The 23,830-nt window shown below is 40.4% G+C and overlaps 2 protein-coding genes across 3 annotated transcripts in view; both read left to right on the top strand.

The window, feature by feature from the left end:
- LOC142463257 (uncharacterized) overlaps positions 1 to 2,370 on the top strand; it is a 50,838-nt gene extending 48,468 nt beyond the window's left edge. For both annotated transcript variants that reach the window (XM_075565770.1, XM_075565769.1), the window contains 2 exons: positions 584 to 687; positions 1,068 to 2,370. In XM_075565770.1, coding sequence (XP_075421885.1) covers positions 584 to 687; positions 1,068 to 1,219 — 256 coding nt within the window. In that variant the 3' untranslated portion in view covers positions 1,220 to 2,370. The remainder of the gene's footprint in view (positions 1 to 583; positions 688 to 1,067) is intronic.
- Positions 2,371 to 3,342: 972 nt separating this feature from the next.
- On the top strand, positions 3,343 to 23,145 carry LOC142462869 (uncharacterized). The gene is made up of 27 exons (XM_075565084.1): positions 3,343 to 3,357; positions 9,883 to 10,044; positions 10,881 to 11,089; positions 12,485 to 12,591; positions 13,116 to 13,228; positions 13,936 to 14,106; positions 14,334 to 14,581; positions 14,802 to 14,905; positions 15,863 to 15,981; positions 16,322 to 16,480; positions 16,616 to 16,824; positions 17,000 to 17,106; positions 17,311 to 17,426; positions 17,578 to 17,748; positions 18,046 to 18,281; positions 19,440 to 19,543; positions 19,692 to 19,810; positions 19,901 to 20,059; positions 20,211 to 20,419; positions 20,575 to 20,678; positions 20,792 to 20,904; positions 21,043 to 21,213; positions 21,815 to 22,062; positions 22,175 to 22,278; positions 22,425 to 22,543; positions 22,632 to 22,790; positions 22,933 to 23,145. The coding sequence occupies exons 1-27, from the start codon at positions 3,343 to 3,345 to the stop codon at positions 23,143 to 23,145; spliced, it is 4,068 nt and encodes a 1,355-aa protein (XP_075421199.1).
- The last annotated feature ends 685 nt before the right edge of the window (positions 23,146 to 23,830 follow it).

Genomic DNA, 23,830 nt, shown 5'->3' with positions numbered 1-23,830 from the left:
TGTTGCAGTGCACTGTGTTAGAGGTCCTCCCAGGAAGGAGGTTAAGGTCAGTTAGGAATGTAACCCTTTCTTGCATGAAGTACAAACCCAACCTAATATCAAGTAAGATTAACAATGTACTGACATAATCTCTACCCTGGCATTAAGTTCCTGCGGTTCTCCATTTGCACACTATGCCACTATCAACAGAGGCAGCGGTCTTTGCCTCTGAGGGCAGTAAGGCTGCGGCCACGCTAGCGCTGACCGTGCTCATGATTGAGAGTGGTGACGTTCACCAGCTCTCCAAGCATGAGCGCTCGGCTGTCCTAGCTATTTCGCAAGAGCGCGTGGGGGTGGGGGCGTTGCAGGCAAGCTGAGCGCGCTCGAAAGTCACTTTTTTTTGTTTATTTAAGCGCCGAGTGTGGGTGAGCGTGTGTGCCCGCGCATGAGCACGCGCGCACCACGTGAGCGGGGACGGGACAATTTAAATTGCCGAAACTAAACTCAGCAAACACCGCGCAGTCAGCACGCTCGGCGCTAGCATGGCCGCAGCCTAATACCCTAAGACATACCGTACACATTTGAATTTATTTTTCGTTTGCAGTGTCCAAGCTCTGGATGGGACGTTTGTAGGTCTCACAGCCCAGAAGAGAATTGACGTGTATGAATTTCTGAAAAAGTACCTGATTTACCAAACTGTTATGTCTGGTAAGGAAAATACTACTATATATATATATATATATATATGTTATGTTTCAGTTCTTGCTACAACATTCTTCACTATGTTAATGAGATACTAGAAGTCATGCATTTGATAAGCTATTCATCATACACTGTATTATGGAACCAATGTAATAATGGGAGAGTTGATACATGGTTAAATGCTTCCACTAAATGGACTCTGTGTATCCAATACTCATATTTTCCTGTTACACACAGCTATGTTTTAAATGGCCATTTTTTGCCAGTTCCCAGTTGTTTAGGGTTTTGTTACCCCCTTTGTACGACCCGGTAACAGTGAAAGGGCATCATTAATGAAGCTTACACAATTGTAACTATCCTAATGCAATGCACGGTTCACTTTCCAGGATCCGCCTGCACAGCTGGTACAAACGAGGTACAAGAATGGGTGCAACAGAACTTGGGCCGATTCTGCAGAGTCTCACAGTTGGAAGAGATTCAGTCGTTTTACCCAGATATCAATGGAGTAAGTTATACCAGGCTGTGTTTCGTCTCCTAAGACCAGACTTGAATGCGGATAAAAGGTCCCGACCGGAAGATTGTGTTTTATTTTTCCCGCTTTCTTTGTCTTACCTGAAACTGTCAATGTTCAAAGGGTCCTCGGTGATTCATTTTGAGACCTGTATTTCTGGATATTCCGTTGCTTATTGGGAACTGTGCAGTGGTAAAGTGACCTAAGCTGCTTCAGTGCCAGATGTGCCTGATATTCAATCTGGCACAAGAGAAATGAAATCAAAGGGTTGCATCCTTAACAGGTACATCCCATCCAGACCCTGAAAATATGATACAATTTTACATTTTTCTAAGAGAAGGTCAAACAAATGATTAGGTAAATAAAGGGCCCTAACTTCCTTATGGTTGTTTTACATGCAAGAAATCCAGATCCCTTGGCTGAATACAGAAGTTGTCTCAGGATACTAGTAATACTAGTAATACTAGTAATACATGACTGTAGAAGAGATTTGAGTGGCCCTAATTGAAAGCAACCATTTTACCCAACGCTTTGTTTCCTTTCGTTTAACAAAATGTATTTTCTGCTAACTGACATGTTACTCGCTCCATTGGGTATGCCTTGGGTTTAACTCCTCCCTTTTAAGGCTATGGGCGGAGGGTTAGTATTTAGTCAAAATGTTGCCATTGTGATTTAGACAATCTTAGGGCATATTACACCTTCTCATGCACATTCTGGGGCAAGAGTGGGTTGCACAATGACAGACATCAGCTTGCAGTACAACTTCATAAATACAATATTACATGTAAAAGGAACCATATATTATTTAACTGAATTGATCATTTCCTTTAGTTTTGTCTTCTGAGAGGAATTTGGACTCTCCCGAGTTCTCATTGGGCTAGCCCCCTTATCATACAGCCATGTAGGGTGGCAAAAGGGTTTATTGACCTAAGTAGTCCCTACCACAAGCCTATAACAATATTGCTTCCCATGTTGTATTTGGCACATTCATACTGTATATCAAAGGTTGTTATTTTGAACTACAGAATGAAGTCCATCTTGTAAAATACAAATGGAAAATGGCTTGTTACTGATCCGCTGATGTTATTTAAAAAAAAACACCACTACAATGTGTCTTACCAAAGACATATTACTTGGTATATTCATGATCATGTAAGAGATAGTAGCAGAAGCCTCGTTTATAACAGTATTTAACAGAAAAATGGCCGCATGAAAAAACACCACAACTGGCACATCAACAATGTATCCTTAGGCTGATCTGACATTAAACTGTTAGATCTCTCCATATTCTCAAAAGAAGCCAATAGCAGAGATCCCAATAGGTAAAAAAGTGTTTTTCTGTTCTGGATCACTCCACCCTACCACTGTACTGTGTGTAAGTGATGTTTAGTTTAATCAGTAGCAATGCTTTGTCCTGTTAACTTTCACTGCTACCTGCTTCTCATTTCAACTTAAAGTAGCATCTGCTACAAGTCTTTATTTCCAGAACAGTGTGGAGACCAGTCATAAGCACCCTGATGAAGACAGTTATTATTCTTTCATGCATATAGCGCCTTGCTTTGCAATGAAGTTCATTGCTACTGCTAGCCTAGATAACCAAACATTGTAATCGTGGGGAACATTTTTTCTACAAGTTGTACTCCAGTTTTGCACTAGGGAAAAAACAATATCAGTTTTCTTAATGGAAATATACCAGTGCAAAAGGTAACTTAAATAGTGGAGTAAACTGTAACATAGCCCCCTAAGTATGTTTTCGGAATATATTGAAATAATACCCATGAATTCTGATAATGACATGTGCATTAGAAATACAAGATGGGAGCATTTGTATAATTTTGAAGTGTCATTTCTATTCAATTTGGTTTACTTGTATGTAATTGTGAAGTCGATTCCAAGTTCTGTCTATCTGTTCATTTGCATTTATGCCCTGTAACATTTTGCTGGCTTTTCTTTGCATCCTCTAAGCATCCCTTTACCTGTGTCCGCCTGCTTGCAATAAACATTCATTGAAAAAAAAAAATGCCTTATTTTTTTTCATGGTGTTTTGAAATGCTAAAGTATTTCGATGTGTGGCTTTGCTGTTGCTTTCTACGTTAAGGTAGTTGTGTGTCTGATTGGACTAACAATGTTGCTACTGGTTAAACTAAGCCATGGGTACAGGAGAGGTTAGAAACAGTATACATAACTAACTCAGCTACTGTAGGACACACTGACCATACAGTATCACTTCAGAATCATAGGACACATTAGATGCAGAATGTATTAAGGGCCATAGACAAGTCTGAGACAGCAAAGATGCAGTATTTACAAATACAATAGCTGGGTTCTTTTTAATATGGAACAGCAAAAAGTATACATAAACATGCATGGAAACGTCTGATCTTGATAACCCCTGATAACTCAGACTCGATGTCTACATATGGGACATTATTTAATTGCAGACATACCCACACGCCAACGTTGACCACACAATTCAACATCTTACACTTTTATTTATTTATTTTTACAAAAGATCATATTTACTATGTGTAGTATTTTTAGCCAATCAAAGCTAATGAAGTCCAGTAATACAAAGTAATGCATGAGGGCACATTACATGTAGAGTACAAAATATAGCCGGAGGTTCTCCTTCATGGAGATGGAAGCCTTACGCATGAGTTGTTTTATTCTTCACAAAGCTAGATTGCTACTCTTAACCCCAGTACCCTTTAAGGAGTTGTCTGCTGTGTCAATCCCTCCTTGGACCAGAGTGAACTGTGCCATGTTTAAGTGGTCTCATCTGAGTCATTTATATTTTATTTACCCAAATCCGGCACCTATAATTATTTTTTATGTATTTTTTAAAGTTTGACTCTGGAGGTATTTGATTTAAACCAGCTGCTCCCTTCTGCGTGATGTCACTGTGTGATATCACTGAGTGATCAACAAGTGCTTGTACAGGCAGTGCCCCCCTCTCCACCTCCCCTTATCTTTATTAGTTCGCTGATAAGAGCAAGGTGGGATAAGGGGAAAGAAAACACTTTATTGACACACACTTCCCCATTCAGAGGCCCCTACGAAATTCAACTGGAAGACTATGTTGAATTGCACCTTTAATTAGATGAAGAATAACAATAGTCTGTGGGGCTAATAGCCTAATAGGGGGGCACAATGTCCTGCAGAATACTCTCAGTTACTGGGAATTTGATTATTTTCCATAAAGGAAATTGAAATCCCACATACCTGTTAAAGTTTAAAAATACACATAGGTATTGCATAAAGGTAAAATATGCGTTTATGACAGTAAAAGCTAAAAGATCCTCCAGAACATGGGGGTGCTCCACTCAAGCTCCCCTCCCCCCAACAGGTCAGGTTTTCAGGATATTCGTGCTCCAGCACAGGTGGCTCAATCGGAGGCCCAGTCAAAGACTGAGCCTCTGATTGAGCCACCTGTGCTGAAGCAGGGATTCCTGAAAACCTGACCTGTTGGGGGGGGGCTTGAGGACTGGAGTTGAGCCCCCCTGCTCCCGAACATCCAGTGTTTATCTGTATATGCCCGATAAAGACAGTATTCAGGAAACGTACAGCGTAATCAGACAACCCTGAACACGTTGAAAACGCAAAGACTTAGCAAACCACAAAAATAATCAAGGATCATATTGCCCTTATTGTTTAAGCTAATAGGAAGCACATATAAAAACAAAAGTAGCACCATTGTTATTCCAGTTTCCATTATGTAGAGCGGCACATTGGTTATTTTGGGATAACTCAATTTAAACAAAAACTGTTCCCCAAGAATGTACTGGTAGTTCAATAGATGAAAGTCACTTCAGCAGTGTGTGGTGGAGTACCAGTGTATACTTACATTAGTATTTGAGGTTGGCACCAGCAGAGTTACACTGTGTGGTGAAGTACCAGTGTATACAGAGACTGGGAGGTTGGCAGCAGCAGAGTTACTGTACAGTGTGTGGTGGAGTACCAGTGTATACAGAGACTCGGAGGTTGGCAGCAGCAGAGTTACTGTACAGTGTGTGGTGGAGTACCAGTGTATACTGGGAATGCGAGGTTGGCACCAGCAGAGTTACAGTGTGTGGTGGAGTACCAGTGTATACTGAGCATTAGAGGTTGGCACCAGCAGAGTTACAGTGTGTGGTGGAGTACCAGTGTATACTGAGCATTAGAGGTTGGCACCAGCAGAGTTAGTGTGTGGTGGTGTACCAGTGTATACGGAGACTGGGAGGTTGGCACCAGCAGAGTTACAGTGTGTGGTGGTGTACCAGTGTATACTGGGAATGCGAGGTTGGCACCAGCAGAGTTACAGTGTGTGGTGGTGTACCAGTGTATACTGGGAATGCGAGGTTGGCACCAGCAGAGTTACAGTGTGTGGTGGTGTACCAGTGTATACTGGGAATGGGAGGTTGGCACCAGCAGAGTTACAGTGTGTGGTGGTGTACCAGTGTATACTGGGAATGGGAGGTTGGCACCAGCAGAGTTACAGTGTGTGGTGGTGTACCAGTGTATACTGGGAATGGGAGGTTGGCACCAGCAGAGTTACAGTGTGTGGTGGTGTACCAGTGTATACTGGGAATGCGAGGTTGGCACCAGCAGAGTTACAGTGTGTGGTGGTGTACCAGTGTATACTGGGAATGGGAGTTTGGCACCAGCAGAGTTACTGTACAGTGTGTGGTGGTGTACCAGTGTATACTGGGAATGCGAGGTTGGCAGCAGAGTTACATTGTGACAATCCATGTTAGCCATTCACAGGGAGGAAACAAGTCCACCAAACATTTACATTATAATTCCACTGTTTCCTCTTGCTTTATACCATCATTTTCTCAACATAAATCCTCAGCATCACCTTATATTTTACATTTAAAAAACCTTTTCCGGTTCAGTTCTAGAGAAAGTGACAGATTATCTAATTCTGCATACATGCCACCCCCCTGTAGCAGCACGGCTGTCCCTTTGCACCTCTATATGAATACTGTCTCCGTTATTAATAACGTCAGAAATCCGTGGCTCACGGGGCCTCCTTACTCAGCAATGCTAGAAATGAATGTATTTGTTTGAGGTGTGTGCTCCCTACCGAGCCAAAACACACAAGTGTCACCAGCCCAAAATACACTATGACTGAATGAATAAGAGGGTGCCCTTCTGGAATACTCACTATTCTCACAAGCCTGTATGCTACCGGAATTGTACATTAAGATGATATAATATGAATGACTGTATATAAAACACTACAGTCTCTGTCCAAGACACACAAGCACAGCATAGCCATGATCACACAAAGTGGCTTCTGAAGGCATCACACAAAGTCGCTTCGGGAGGCAGCCCACCCGGTGCTCCCATGTGGAAGAGGCATACATCTTCCATTGGATATGCTTGCAATATCTCCTTTACTGGAGGAGATTGGCATATATGTATTATAAGTTACTCTAACCACGATGAGTAAAATGTCCCAGGTGTAGCCATGTGAAAGGGGCAACTTCTATACCTGCTCACGTACTGCAGAAGTTCCCTTCCAGTACTTACATGAATCATATACATGTGTTATAGATTAGTATTGTACGACACAACTCAGTGTGATGGTACAGAGTACTATTAACCCATTACTACTCTATTAGTGGTAGAGCCTCAGAAGTCCGTTAAATGTTTTATCGCCATGTTAACGCCATTTAACATATTGATACCCGTAATCTACAAAGGTAATTAGCGTTATAATGCCCTCGTGTTATAGAGAAAAGTATTACATTTTAATGGGTTGCTGGCTTACCCATATGCAAATCCTATGCTAATGAGTCGCAGATCCTCAAACCCCATTCCTGTTAGAGCTAGGTAATAATGTTACGATAATTAGGTCACACCAAGACCTGCAATTACTCACATCCAGACCCCGATTATCATAGCGCTATTTCTGGGAATAGCCTAAAAGCCATATAATGAGAATAGGACTTAACCCTATCATCACAAAAAATAAGTTACACCTGTCATACAAATATATATATTATGGATCATATAAATGTCTGCAACAACTCATAAACCATAGTATGGCTTTTAGTGATTAAAGTGAATATAGAATATGTTTGTGTGCCCTAATACGGTACATACCGTAATAATGAAAGTATTAAGTATAGGTGTACAGTACAATAATGTTTATCCTCATAAAGAACTGGGATATAAAAGAATCCCTGTTATAAGCACTCTTGATGAACCTCTACACTAATAATTAATCATTCACTTGAAATAATATACAATTAAAATAAATGAAGGGAGGATACTATAACGAAGGAAAAAACGTTTAAAAAAATGTAAAAGTTATCCATATTATAACAATAATTGCATTAGCTTTAGGTAACGTACATGTGTAATGTGTCTTGAACACGTGTGTTTTGCCCATGCGCATGTGCAGGGTATCGGTTAACGCGTCTCTGCGAATTGAAAATCCCAGTTAATAGCGCTGTTACTTTTACTAACGGAAGCTATTTGTGCATATCATTAGCTTTGCGGATACCCGGTACACTGAGGACAAGTAACCGATGTTATCTACTTAGGTAATGGTCGTTATTAGCACAAATTTAGCAGACGCCTGAGGATCTACCCCTTTAAGTAATCAGTCCTGAATGTCCTTATTTCTTACATTATTACAAATGCCCCAACCCAACTGCCTCCCAGGAGAAAATCAGCTGTGGGCCTTTTTCTTTCTCTCTCTGCATATGTGTTTAATATAATGGTCTCTTCCAGAGAAAAACAAGGTCCACATTGGCTGTTCTTAATGCCTCCTAACCTAGTCCCTCTACAAACACCAATTTAGAGCATTTCTCTTTTAGGAACACTAAATATTTAGCTAGTAATATAAAGTGTTGTTTTCATGGTGCAATAAAAAATGATGCCACCCCACTTGTGCTTAAGAAGAGGTAGAACAAGAGGTTTTGCTCTGAGGATTGTAGGTAGCAAACTCAGGTAAAATAGGAGGAGGGACTTCTTCATGGAAATGTTAGTGGATTAGTGGAATAGCAAACCAACCGAGGTGGTACGGGCTAATACAGTAAGTCTGGGTTTCTCAACTCAAGACACCCTCAGACAAATCAGGCGTTCAGGACTTTGACTGAGCCACAAATTGAGCCTCCTGTGCTGAAGCAGGGATATCCGGAGAACCTGACCTGTTGGTGGGGACGGAGGGAGTCTTGAGGATTGGAGGTGAAAACCCCTGCAGTAAGGGATAAAACCAATGCTTGGAATAGATACTACGCTGTCCTAACTATAACAGAAACCCAAGAATAGTCTGAGGTTTTACTGCAGATAGGAACATTGGCAGACTGAATGGCCAAGAGGATCCTATCTACTGTCAAAAAGGTCTATGTGTTTATGACAAGTTGTTGTTTCCCACCGTTGACCTAAATTTGCTTGTAATACAATTTCCAACCCAGAGGAAATTCTCTGGTGAAACCTATAGGGGAATTAATCAAAAGCGTATACACTGTTTATGGAGTCAGAATTACAATAAAATATAATATTAGTGGACTTTGCAAAATGCCCAACGGTTTAGAGCAGGGCTCTTCTCCCGGGGAGCCAAATCCAGCCCACATAGGGGGTTGAGGTGGTCTGTTATTATGGAAGGAGGGGCTTAGTGAGTAAAGACACTGACTCTGAAAACAAAGACACCGATTAAGAATCAGGGGAACCTGGTTCAATTCCTGGTATCGGCTCCTTGTGACATAGGGCAACTTTATCTCCCTGTGCCCCAGGCACTGAACTCATAGATTGTAAACTCTACGGGGCAGCGACTGCGTCTGTAAAAATTCCTGTGTTCGGCGCGTTATACTGTCATTTTGAGTCCCATTGGGAGAAAAGCGCTATATGAGATAAAGTTATTAAAAAAAATGTTATTGCTCAGGCAACTACTGTATGTACTATAATTCACTTGTAAGGTAATATAAAAGAGGAGTTATAAATATTTTTTAAGTCATGTTTTGACATGTATCCAAAATGACTCTTGCTTTTTTTTTCCTGGATCCGGTTGAGGAGTCCTAGTTTAGAGACCCTTCAAACTTAATACCGCATAACTTTTGTTCCTGTAACAGTTGCGATTTACAAGGTTGAAAAGTTTCTACAATAACATTGATGACGTTGAATTGTTTATACATTGTAGCACCCGCCATAATTAACATCCAGAATAAGCTGCAACTACACTGATAAAATATCCACCAGTGGAACTGAACGTTGTCCACGCCATTGTTTTTCTGCTATGACATCTGAAAAGTTTCTAACAATCAGAGGTTGACCCCAAAGATTACATTATGCCAAGACAGTAGCTTTTTTATTTATAAAAATGTTTTACCAGGAAGTGATACATTGAGAGTTACCTCTCGTTTTCAAGTATGTCCTGGGCACAAGGTTATAAAAATACACGGTTACATTAAAAGAACAGGGTTATACAGTGAATTCACAGACATGTCATGTACAGATAGAGTTGGAAAATTGGATAAAAGGGCTGGTGTGTTTCAGATTGAAATAGAGCAGCTTTAATATCACCAAACAACAGTGAACATCAGCGAACAGCTCACACCCTTTGGCTGACCTTCGGCTGTGCCAAAGGCTATCCGCCATTGGGGCAACGCAGATGTACACTGGGGTGGTTGAGATTGAATCTGCTTACAGGGATGATATTTTGGTGACTGCCATAACTAACATGTGCCATTATCTCTTAGTTCGAGCTGTTAGATCTACTGGCACCGGCACAGCTGGCAGAACTGACTGTGCAATCAGCACTTAACGACCCTACACGTACCATTCAAATACTGGCACTTGTGGAAAGTCCCTACAGCAGTATTCGTGAATATTTCACACAGTTTAACATCAGTGCTCGCCAGGTAATGTATGAAAACATCACTAATCCATCAAAAAAGTCACCTGAATCTCAAGCTCTCGAATGTAAGAAAGTGGTTGTGGTTTGATGCAGATTGTTAACTAGAAAAGTTTACACCACCGCAGACTTGGCGGATTTTGGGACGCAAATAAAAGATTTAATAGGGTTATTGCTTCCTTTAATTTAGAACAATATAGTGGGGACCGAAACACTAAATACTGATATGTTTTTTCTTAATATGAGATAATATAGCATGATACGAAGCAGGGTGCATATAGGGAAAAAGCAGACATGTATACCGGTATGTACCCCGAAGGGTCAAAGAAAAGGTACCCTAATAAATGCACTCACTGTGGAAGATGGGGAAGAGACTGTATAAGTCAATGAGATATAGTGTTCTCATATACCGGACTGTCATAAATTACCAAATGATGGTAGCTGAGTACCGTACTTGAGTATCCTAAGAAGGTCCAGTTAGGGCCAAGAAAATACAAAAAAAAAATTGCATAAACAAAATTACACAAGTGAAAAATATTAAATATTAAATATTACTTTAATGTAGTAAACTGTTCCCCAAAAACAATCACTTGTATTTTCGTATTTCTGAAATCAATTATATAATTTTTCCATTGGATGGCCTTTATCTACACAATCTTTGTTAATTCATTAAAGCAGGTTCATAAAACCAATAATAGCTATCGTAGTGTAAAAAATAACCCCCCTGGTTTGGTTCATACAGCTACTGTATGTTCTGTGGTGCATTTTAATAAAGACAGCCCTGCGTTTTGACTAGCTGGGTGCTTTTAATGTCCTTTCATTATTTTACTATTTGGGCTGCAGGCCAACCTGAGGGTCCTCCCCAACGCCTCTGTCCGGGACGCCATGCTGGAGATGTTTCTACGCCGAACGAAGCCTTACTTCCTGCACATCGCGCCGGAGATGTGGGAAGAATGGTTTCAAGGCTTCTTACCATTGCTTCTTCCCGGTATCAATGAAACACAGATTTCCTGGCTGAGAACCAACGATTCCTGTACCTCCTATCAGGCAATGTAGGGATCTTCCACCATCCACTTGTAGAATGTTAAGTTTCTATTGTTGCAGATTACATTATAAGACAGAATAAAGAGATCCCGAAGCCAGAGGGGACCCCACAGAAGGAGGGGAGACAACAGGAAGGTACCAATAGCGCGAACATTGCGGGCATGCTATTGGGACCTTCCAGGTGTCTCCCCACCTTCTGTGGGGTCCCCACTGGCTTCACGATCTCTTTATTCTGCCTTGTCTTGCTCTTCCCAAGTACACCTGTTTGCTTTATATTGTTTACTCTACGTTGAGCGGGTACTTTTCTTGTTTTCATAGATTACATTATAACGCATATTTATTTCACATGACCTTTCAGCAACCAAATCAGCACCAGTCAATGCACACAGCACACATCCACACACACAGCCACACACAGCCACGCACACACAGACATAGCCCCGATCCAGCCAATGACATGCCCCCGACCACGCCCCACGCTCGCGCACGCAAAATTCAGCAGGACAGCCGAGCGCTCATGCTTGGCATCAGAGTTGGGGATGTCACCGCTCTCAAGCATGAGCGCGCTCAGCGACAGCTTGGGCGCAGCCTTAGGCACCTTCACGACTTGGAAAACACGTAATAGCCCATTCAAGTGAAAGGGTTGTAAGGTGTCTCCCAGCCATGACATTTGCTCTAACTAATAGCACCAGTTAGTAAACATGGCCCTATAGGTGTTTCATTATTTACAATTCAATTTTTTTTACTTTACAACTAATATAAGCAACATAATATTACCGGTAAACATTGGCGCTATGGTCCACTTAGTTCTTACTCTTGAAATCTGCCACTGCTTGTAAATATACTGTAGACTAGGGGTGGCCAACTCCAGTCCTCAGCCGCTGACTGAGCCACTGATTGAGTCGCCTGTGCTGAAGCAGGGATATCCTTAAACCCTGACCTGTTGGTAGCCCTTGAGGACTGGAGTTGGTCACCCCTGCTGTAGACTTTTTAAGGTTTAGGATCAAAATGTGATGGTGCAACGTGACATACATTATATACTTCCTGCCCGCTATGATTAAATGTGATTTCATGGTTGCTCCAGTATGAGACCTTTGGATCTCTAATTATCTCTGGAAAAAAATATTTAGGGAGTTCTTAGTGTATCAGTATACTCAGTATTGCTTTATAATGCAGCATGTTCATATTTAAGAGAGAGAGAGAGACTTAAATGTGAAATTATACTTTGACGCACTTAATTGGCTCCAAAATGGTTATAGTTCGTTTCCATTGTAGTGAATGAGCTGGTGGTCTTTCATAACCTAGAGAATTCCTATTACATGTTACAGAAAGATATGCATTTAAATATGGTAAAATCGTGGCAGCATGCGGCATTACAATCTGATTGCATTGATCCTTTTCAGATTAAAAGGGTTTAGCCAAGTATATGAGAATCTGCCCCATTCCACAAGAATCAACATCTACAATAGCTACATTAAGCCATTCTTGGATAACAAAGCCCTCATCTCAGGTAAGCAGATGATTTAAGCAGGGATTTTACTTCCATTCCCAGTGACATGGGGCGCTGGACCAATGTATGTATATCATCCAGGTACACAGCAGCGCTTCACAGCAGTAATACACGTGACATAATATTATACAGCAAGGCCCCGCTTTTCGGCAATCCGCTGATACGGCGGCACCGAGAAAGGGGCCGCCATGTCTCCTCAGCTCGCGAAGAACGGGCTGTTGCCGGCGGAGCGCATGCGCAGAACATAGGTTGCGTGCGCCGGAGGTCGCGCATGGCACAAGGGGGAAATTGCCGGGTTGCGCATGCGCACAGCTGAAAATCGCTGGTTCCGCTTTCCGGAGATTTTCACTATATGGCGGGTCCTTAGAACGGAACCCGCCGTATGCCCGGGGCCCTGCTGTAACCCGTAATGGGTTCGTTTTTCAAACCATTATTTTATCGATCACCAAATAGTTCCCAGTTCCAGTAGTCACCCATTTGACAAATACAGTTTTCAAAATGGCGGTTCCTGTGTTCACTCCTAGGTGTTGCGTGTGACTACATCGACTATATGCAATGGGCCAGTGTCCAGCTGGGGAATTTTACAAAGCAAGCGACATTTAAAGATTTACTTGGATTTAACGTGAACTTTAACAAGGTAAGTGTGTGCTCCATAAATGTGTTTGTACAGTACATGAGCTGTGTTACTCACTGGTGAGGGGTTTGCACAATGTATCCACCATTTTGCATTTGTGATGATAAACACAGGCTTCCATAAACTTTCCAACAAGGATGTAATGGCAACAAAGTACTACAAAAAGAGGGTCATGTTAACCCATAGGGTGACAGAGCAGCCTTTATCTCACGGCAATACCCTGTATACACCTTACACCAGAGGTACTCAACTCCAGTCCTCAAGCCTCCCCTCCCCCCACCCCAACAGGTCAGGTTTTCAGGATATCCAGGGTTCAGCCGAGGCGGCTCAATCAGTGGAAGACTGAGCCTCCTGTGCTGAAGCAGGAACTGATTGAGCCACCTTTGCTGAAGCAGGGATTTCCTGAAAACCTGACCTGTTGGGGGGTAGGGTGACCCCGAGGACTGGAGCTGAGCACCCCTGTCTAGGCAACAAGGGCCCAATAATAATTACAAGCAACATGTATTCAATAGACAAGTTGATATTATGCGAGACGTTAAAAACTCCTTCAGTTATTTGCTCTTTTAGATAACAGAGCATACAGTACATAGAAAATAAGACAGAGAGGAAGATAATGATCTGCTCCCTTACAATTAAGAACCTAATGTGTGTAAATGAATCATTTCTGAAAAAGAAAACCTTGCATAAAAATATTTCCTTTTCTGTCCTAGGTGGAAGAAACAGGTGTTCTTACTGCAAACGAACTGGCAGATTTAACACTAATATCTGATAACCTATGCAATGTATCGTTCACAAGCTTTGTAGTTGGCAAAGTCAGCCTTCTGCAATCCTACGAGGATGTCAACATATATCTTGAGCGTCTCAGAGAACATTTAAGACTGGTAAGATTTAAGCCAAGATTGACCTAACCTACACATAGATATGCAATGTATCCGTCACGAACATACAAATCCCTATTTATTAACACTAAGAAGTACATGTGGACAGTCCAGTTTGCTTTTGTGTAACTCCTTCCTGCACATTTTCACAAGTTCCCTTTCTATGTAAAACCCCCTCTCTATGGGATTACATGGTATCCATATTATTTTTTTTGTAACTTTTATTCTAGGTCCCAGAACTGATGTCAAACATTTCTTCATGTGATGAACAAAAACCTTTTGATCAGCTCAGTATCCCCACGCAACAGAAGCTTCTCAGCAGCATGTTCATTGTACTGAACCAGGAATGGAGTATGAGGAACATGTCGGAGTGGTTGCACGTCTTCAACATCCTGCTAATGGATTTTACTGTTGCCATCAATGAATCTCACATTTTAAGGCTGCCCTTAAATATTTCATGTGGAAGCTACCAAGCGGTGTAAGTAATTCCCAACAACTAGTGGGAAAAAGACAGATTTATAGTTACATAGTAGATGAGGTTGATAAAGGACGTATGTCCATCAAGTTTAAACCTATGCTAAATTTAGACAGAGGATACTTATCCTATTTTTGCATTTACAGGATTTTGATGCAGTGATATTTACATTTCTACAGTCCAGTCTCTTTAATGTTTTCTGTTTTTCTTTATACCGTAACAGAATAAAGGCGTTGAATGATGCCTACTCAAAACTCAGTCAAATGGAAAGTGAATTTACTTACTCCTACTGCAACTCGTACCTTACCCAACAGCTCAAATCGACTGGTAAGACTCCCTCAAATTAAAGCTGTACTATAATTCATAATGAAAGTCTGTTTGTTTGTCAAGCTATACAAATCCACACGCTTAATCCTAGTGCCACCATTCTTGGCATGCTATCTAAAAGGATCAAAAAGAAGAGCGTAGGTGGGGTTTTGGTATGTTTGGCCCATAGTAGTTGTGTATTCTATGTGTATATATATATATATGTGTTATTTATATGATTGTTTTATATATATATATATATATATATATATATATATATATATACACGTGACAATCATATAAATAACAAATAATACAAATAACAGATCATGAGAATAAGTGCTCCAGACATAAAAGTAACATTTCGGAAGAGGAGACCCTGCTCCGAAGAGCTTACAATCTAATTGGTAGGTAGGAAGACCATAGAGAGACAGTAGGAGGGCATTCTGGTACGTGCGATATCTGCAACTCATTATGATGTTACAAGTATGATGTCACGTGCCAGATATATAGCCTACCAGGTAGAACACCCAGTGGCTGACTTGCTGAGAAATGGTGGATGGTGCGTAGGAGGTGGCGGAGGAGACAGGCGTCCCAGGACAGAGGCAGAAGGAGAGGGTGAATGTTATATGGAGAGTGGGGTTGAGGGAGGCCAAGAGCAGGGTCCTGATAGGTTTTGGGGGGTGAATGTAGGGGTTCATACAGTTGCGAGAACAGCTAGAAGATTAGTATGTTTTAGCTAAACTATTGTTAGAAATGTAAAAAAAAAAATTGATCCATCCCTACTTTGGATCCCCCAACAAACCCCCCCCCCCACCCTTCCTGGGCAATGCCGGATCATTGCACTAGATTACTATATTATTCATCTTACAAAAACTCTTAAGATCTCCACTCAATTCTCTATCACTGTAGATGATGAAAATTCACTCCCAGGACTACAGTATGTCATTCAAACCATTTGAATACTTTCTCCACTAGGGTCTGCATGCGCTTTAGACACAGATGGCAGTGAGACGTGGGTAACAAAGAATATGGGTGCATTCTCCACTAGAGCCAGCATCTCTGAGCTCACAGACTTCTATCCAAGACTGGACATAGTAAGTAGCTGGTGTCATATAAGGGAGGCATTCACTTCATGTATCAGATACATTTATTTCTTTATAAAATGTTTTACCAGGAAGTAATACAATGAGATTTGCCTCTCGTTTTCAAGTTTGCCCAGGGCCCAGAGTTATGACAAATACATGGTAACAAATACATACAGAAGTTACGTTAAGTGAGCAGGGTTATACATTATATACAAGACATTGTATGCACAGTAAGAGATAATATATATTGTAGGTGTATGTAACAGTTACAAACCAGATTAAAATGTGAGACAGCTTTAGTTTTGAATGCTGACTGTGGTTGTTTCATAACTTTCTGTTTGTCTTCCAGGGTGTTCTTTTTGGTATGTTAACTCCAAATGAAATGGCAGCGATAATCACAAAAGAAGATATATTTTCTAACCACACAATGATGACAAGAGTTTTAAGCTTCATCAATGTCAAGAATATTACTGAATATGTCACTGCCATCACATTCCAAGCAGCAGAGGTACTATATCTATTGAGTAGACTACAGTGCCAGATTATCACATATAACAAAGTGTAAATGCCATGTATTGTGGCAAAGCTTATGGTATTCCTACATAACTGACCTGAATAAGAACTTTTTCATTTCCTCTTTAAGGCCAATCTGTCAGACTCCCAATTAACAACACTGAAGGAGACTCTACTGGATGTTGTGCTCACTAAACTTAGCTCCGACTTCTATTTATATGGAACGGAAGATTGGAAGACACTGTTACAAAAGGACTTGGCTCTACTCCTTCCCAACTTTAACCAAACTCTTCTTCAGCTTCTGCCAACCAATATCACCTGCTCTTCCTACCAGGAAATGTAAGTGTGTTACAATGTTCTTGGTATAAAAGAAGGTTATGGCAGAAAAAAGTTCAACATTTATATTTTATGTATGCAGTCAACTATCCAACAAAAACATAAGAAATGTAGCAAGTCAGTATAGCAACGTCATATCATTGTAATATAATTCATGCATTCTCTTATCATTAAACAGAGTGAAAGGATTTAGCATCACTTATGAATCTCTATCAATACAGACAAAAGATGATGTCTACACTGGTTACATTAAGAAATACATGAGTCAGCAATCATCTCATACAGGTATGTTTCATGGTGAATTAGTATTAATAGACACATGAACTGAATGTGTGGTTGAATTTCATAGATTCCTAGTACAAGAGGTTAACAAAACACAATCCAGTTCAAACAATGTAAAATTCTGATGTTAAAAGTATCATTTCGAATGAATCTGTTTTTATTTGAATTTTCCCACCAATAAACAATATCTGTTTGTCATATATACAGTAGATGTTGCTTGTAATTCCACAAGTGTTAAGACCTGGGTTGAAGTCAACCTGGGGAACTTCATCCAGCAATCAACAGTTCAAGATCTCACTCAGTTCAACAAGAACTTCACAAAGGTGAGAAATGTGAAATTAATTATCTGCATGCTTCATGCACTATCACTATTGACTATTGATTAGATTTCAGTTGAAAACTATTTTTAGTGGAAAAATGAATTATGTCCTCCTATACTAATATATATCCCCTTGTGCATTTAATCATTTATAGGTGGAAACACCTGCTTTACTGACTTCAACAGAACTGGCAGATTTTACCTTCATTGCTGATGTTTTACAAAACTCAACTTTATCCACAATTCTTCTCAGTCAAATTAAAGAATTGAAAAATTATGAATCCCTCCTGGAATATCTTCTGACAATACAACATTCAATTTGTCAAGTAAGTGATAATTTATCATACTATGTTCATCTCCCCAATGACCATAACAGTATAAATCATGTTACATATCTACTTTCCCAACACAGCAGTTTACATTATTCTCTTTAACCAAATCTCATTGTAGAAGACCTCTCATAATGTAAATTTTTCCAATAAGAAAAAGACTACAGACCATATTTAGGTATGATATTCAATCACACACCTTTCAGTGCTGGAAGGGTGTTGAGGTATACTGTAGCACAGCTCAGTAAACATGGGCTACCTTTGGGTTTTACTCTTTATTTCTTTTGCTTTTAGAACACAAGTTCGTCTTCATGTGATGGACATCAACCACTGACTCAACTCAGCATGCACACGCAACAGGAGCTTCTTACTAATGTTTTTATAGTCCTCAACACTGAATGGAGTTTGCTCAATATGTCTGAGTGGTTGGGAGTTTTCGACATTCTCATTGCTGACTTCATTGTCGCTCTCAATGAAACCCACATTTCTCAGCTGCCACTAAACATATCATGTGGAAACTATCAAGCAATGTAAGTTACTGTATGTTTAATGCTAAACAAGAGTTTGAAAAAGCAAATATAAAGACTCTTTCCACTCTCCAGTCTGCAGCAAAGTTAATAAAGGCTTTATGCGCCGCCCCTCCTTTGTGACGCTAAACCAAATAATGGAGACCACACAATGTCGGAAGAAAAGGTCACAGCTTTATTTTAACATCCGCTGTTAAAATCCTACCAGCCTGCCCGCCAGCCAAGCATGCTCCATGCAAAATGGGGGGGGGGAGATCCTTGCCCAGCGGCCAGCGATTGGCCCGCTCCCTCCCCCCGCCCGTAGCATGTGAATGGGGGGGAGATCCTTGCCCAGCGGCCAGCGATTGGCCCGCTCCCTCCCCCCCCCAAAGCACTGTAAGATGGGGGTGGGGGGAGATCCTTATCAGCCGATGTTGGGCAGCTTCCCTCCCCCTCCCGCCCCTAGGGTCAGCTTAGGCCCAGCCCTAAAGCTGGCGTCCAGCCTTTTACCATCGTTAATTGGGCATAGGCCAGCCCAGCCTTAAAGCCGACGCTTCCAGCCTGCCGAGCTGTTCTAGGGGCACCAGCTGAGGGACGGACCCTAAAGTCCTCACCCTTTCTCCGTCTCCTGAGCTTGGCTGGCGCGGAAGCTCCGCTGTGATGAGGAGACAAACTGCTCCTGTGCGATACAAAATCATGTTAATATAAGTTTCCAACAGCTCAATACAATAGCCAAACATTGGGGATGGGTGGGTGTTAATTCCGTTAGCTCTGTCCCTCTCCCCTGGGGGCCCACTCTTTATACCCTCTCTGCCCTCCCCCTGCATGGGAGGGGACAAGCAGCCTTCCCCACTCTGAGGGGGAAGGGGGGTTAGCCAAACCCCCCAGCTCACGCCAATCAGGACGTCGCAGCCCTTAAGGAGCCTACAACCCCATGCTGGGGCCTCTGCCTCTTCATTACTGCAACCTGATTCCCTGTCTGTAAATAACCCAGCACTGATCTCTCTCCTTGCTGGCCTGAGTGGAAACCAGAGGGTTTTATATATGCTTCCCAACATACCCAATATTGGGTAAGAGGTAGACCAAATCAATAAATAGCCCAATCAAACGTCTCTCTCATTTTGCTTTGACTACACCCCAACTGCATCTTATTTTCCTTTCTGATGTTGTTGCAAATCACAGAATACAGAAGCTGAATGAGGTCTCCTCCAAACTCAATGACATGGAAATGAAATCAGGATACGCCTACTGCAAATCATACCTAACTCAACAACAAAAATCATCAGGTAAGAATCAATAAAAAGATGTAGGCATCATCAATCGTTACCATCATCTTCATTTTAGCATATGGAATTGTTTCTTCCTTTTCATTAATCCTGCAAATTTACAGGTCCTAACTGTACAATTTATTCGTTTTCACATTTTATCTTCTAGGATCTGCATGTGTTATAAGCACAAATGGTACCAAGGACTGGATCAAACAGAATTTGGGTTCATTTTCCACTGGTGCCACCTTCTCTGAACTCATGGAACTGTACCCAGATCTTGATATAGTAAGTAACCCAACAGATTATTTATTTATTATTATTATTATTAACATTCAGGTCATTAACCGTTAACCCGTTAATCCTTATATCTGCCAGGGAATTCTTCTCGAAATCTTGACACCAAACGACGCAGCTTTGCTCTTGACTAAATCAGATGTTCTTTCTAATAACACTTTGCTGAAAGAAATCCTGAGCCTTATTGAACCATGGAATATTACAGAATATGTGATTGCTATCACAAGTACAGCATCAAAGGTAATGTAACTGAATGAAGTCCGAAGCAGTCTAAATGGATGAATCAAGCATATAAAATGATTATAAACCACTGTGAAGTTTAAGCAAATACTGTAAGTCCTTTCTTGTAATGATTCCCGTTTTTAATAACTGCCTCTATTTTTCTTCTTAGGTTAATCTGTCAGAATCCCAAATAATCACAGTGAAGGGAACTCTTCTATCTTCTCTTCTCATTAAACTCAATTCAAACTTCTCCTTTTATAAAACTGAAGATTGGAAGATATTGTTCCAAAAATACTTGGTTCTGCTGCTTCCCGACTTCAACCAAACTCTTCTTCAGCTTCTCCCAACCAACATCTCCTGCTCTTCCTATCAAGAAATGTAAGTATGATACACCTTGGATAAAACAGGATTAAGGCAGAGAGCCGTGAAAATAAGAATATCTCGTGTACATTATCAGTCTAGTAATACAGAGATGACAAATCTTGCGCGTTACTATACCAAGTGTGTTGACATTTTTCTCTTATTTCAAATAGAGTGAAAGGATTCAGCATTTCATACGAATCCCTTTCAAATAAAACCAAAGATGACATCTACATGGTTTACTTGAAAAGATACTTAAATCAATCTCAATCCACAGGTAAAAATTGTGTGTATTGATACGAGCTTTTATGAACGGTCATCTGGATGTATTCTGAAGCTTGGAAACTTTGATTCTGTTATAACTAAACATTGTGTGGTTATCATTTATAGATGTTGCTTGTGATACCGTGAATTTAAGAACATGGGTTGAGTTCAATCTTGGGAAGTTCATTCAGCAATCATCAGCTCAAGATCTTACTCAATTCAACAAAAATTTCACAAAGGTGAGAATTTATCAGAATGTAACTTGTCATGTACAAAGGGGTTTAGTTTCAAATGAAGTAATTCACTTGATTGGTTGATGAATTTGTAATGTGCCTAAATTCTAAATCATCACTTCATGTGAATGTCCTGCCCTCTAGGTGGAAAACCCAGCTCTACTCACTGCAACAGAATTGGCAGACGTTACATTCTTGGCAGATACTTTACAAAATGGGACTCTCATCACAGTTCTTCTCAATCAGATCCAAGAATTCAATAATTATGGAAACCTCCTGGAATATCTTCTCAGAGTACAGAGCAGCCTTTGTCAAGTAAGCATTAGTTTGCAGCTGCTCAACTTACCTTACTACTATCAATAACACATTGTATATACTGTACAGATGCAACTGCCGATTGTAGACTGCTTCCAAAGGAAAATCTGTAACCATCTCGCAGTAACTCGTGAGATGGTCCACATCAGGCTGTAATGACCCATCGGATTAACACAACAGGGTCCCTGCGTTTGAATGGGACTCTCAGCCCAGTAGGATTAACACATTGTGAGTTCCATTCAAATGCAGGGATCCACGCTGTGTTAATCCGATGGGCCATTAGTCGGGCTGCAGGAATCTCGCCGTGTGGGATGGGTTTAAGTGCAGAATTCTCAAGGCAAGCAGTCTACATCTGGCATTTGCAGCTGTAACTGCTCTGCAATTAGCATGTTACTTCCTTTTTTTCATTTGAGTATTATTATATTTATTTTAAGTTTGCTGTAGTATGATCCCTATACAAATTGTTTGACTGCATCCTCCTATTATGCTGTACAATATGATAAATGCTGATACAATACAGGGATAATAGCTGTAAACACAATTTGAAGACAATTTTAATAAGTACATGTTGTTTTTTTATTATTATTTTGTTTTATTCTAGAGCACAAACTCAACTTTAAACAATTCTTCATGTGATGGATACCAAGCATTGACTCAACTCAGTGTTCAAACTGAACAGGAGCTACTCAGTAACATGTTTATAATACTCAACAAGGAATGGACTTCACAGAATATGCCTGCGTGGCTGCAAGTTTTTCACATTCTCCTTCATAGCTTCTCAGTTGGTCTCACTGAATCACACCTTCCTCAGCTGCCATTTAATGTGTCCTGTGGAAATTACCAAGCAATGTACGTGAACTCCAGAAGTTAAACGGGGCAAGCAATGAGTTGTGAATTTATAAAGGTTCTTTATTCAATGTCCTCTTTATGTTTTATCTCTGTTTTTCTATATGACCAACAGAATAAAAGAGCTGAGTGATGTGTACTACAAACTCACTGACCTGCAAACTGAATCAGTTTACACCTACTGCAAGTTATATCTTACCCAACAGCGCCTGTCTACAGGTACAGACTGAATCAGAGTCCTTCAGGACTCATTATTATGCCACCATTTCTAACAATGACCTATTGTGTTTCATTAAACATGGAATTCTTTAATAGCCTTTCATGGGTTACATTGTATTTCACCCACTTTATATTTGATACTTCAGGTTCTGCATGTGCGTTAGACACCAGTGACAGTGAGGAGTGGGTCAGAAAGAATATTGGTTTGTTCTACACTAGTGCCACAATGTCTGAACTGACAGACTTATATCCAAACCTTGACATAGTAAGTAACTCACGGTGTCTTGTTTGTATCTTACATAACCAAGCTGAATTAATCTGATTATCTGATAACATTATTCTGTGTCTGTCAGGCTGTTGTCCTTGAGATATTGACAACGAACGATGTGCCACTGCTCTTGACAAAAGTGGAGTTCCTTTTAAATAATTCGCTGCTAAGGAAAATTGTAAGCCTTGTGGAAAAAGAGAATATCACTGGATATGTGATGTTGATCACAGATACTGCATTGAAGGTACTGTTATTATATGACAACATTTCCAATACAAGTGACAACGCATTTATTGTGCATCTTAATGCGAAAGGTTGTGAATACTAATTCTGCAATTGATCCTCATACACAATTGCTAAACAATTCAAACTCTTTTCTTCCTTAGGCCAATCTATCAGACTCCCAATTAACAACACTGAAGGAGACTCTACTGGATGTTGTGCTCACTAAACTTAGCTCCGACTTCTATTTATATGATAAGGAAGATTGGAAGACACTGTTACAAAAGAACTTGGCTCTACTCCTTCCCAACTTTAACCAAACTCTTCTTCAGCTTCTGCCAACCAATATCACCTGCTCGTCCTACCAGGAAATGTAAGTGTGTTACAATGTTCTTGGCATAAAAGAAATTATGGCAGAAAAAAGTTCAACATTAATATTTTATGTATGCAATCAACTATGTAACAAAAAACATAAGAAATGTAGCAAGTCAGTATAGCAACGTCATATCATTGTAATATAATTCATGCATTCTCTTATCATTAAACAGAGTGAAAGGATTTAGCATCACTTATGAATCTCTATCAACACAGACAAAAGATGATGTCTACATTGGTTACATTAAGAAATACATGAGTCAGCAATCATCTCCTGCAGGTATGTTTCATGGTGAATTAGTATTAATAGACACAGGAACTGAATGTGTGGTTGAATTTCATAGATTCCTAGTACAAGAGGTTAACAAAAAGACAAACGTCAATCCGGTTCAAACAAAGTAAAATTCTGATGTTAAAAGTATCATTTCGAATGAATCTGTTTTTATTTGACTTTTCCCACCAATAAACATTATTTGTTTGTCATCTATACAGTAGATGTTGCTTGTAACCCCACAAGTGTTAAGACCTGGGTTGAAGTCAACCTGGGGAACTTCATCCAGCAATCAACAGCTCAAGACCTCGCTAAATTCAACAAGAACTTCCAGAAGGTAAGAGCTATTCAATTCATTTGTAATATGCTACCTATTTAAAACCAGAGACATAACATAAAACACAGACAAAGCTCAG

This window comes from Ascaphus truei, chromosome 11 (genome assembly GCF_040206685.1).
Source record: "Ascaphus truei isolate aAscTru1 chromosome 11, aAscTru1.hap1, whole genome shotgun sequence".
Taxonomy (NCBI): domain Eukaryota; kingdom Metazoa; phylum Chordata; class Amphibia; order Anura; family Ascaphidae; genus Ascaphus; species Ascaphus truei.
This window is presented reverse-complemented; position numbering and strand designations above follow the sequence as displayed.

Excerpts from the sequence above, each read along its gene's own strand:
- LOC142462869 (XM_075565084.1), top strand. Across the intron at positions 10,045-10,880 it reads TTAACATCAGTGCTCGCCAG|GCCAACCTGAGGGTCCTCCC; the intron begins GTAATGTATGAA and ends TTTGGGCTGCAG. Across the intron at positions 14,582-14,801 it reads TGTGGAAGCTACCAAGCGGT|AATAAAGGCGTTGAATGATG; the intron begins GTAAGTAATTCC and ends ATACCGTAACAG.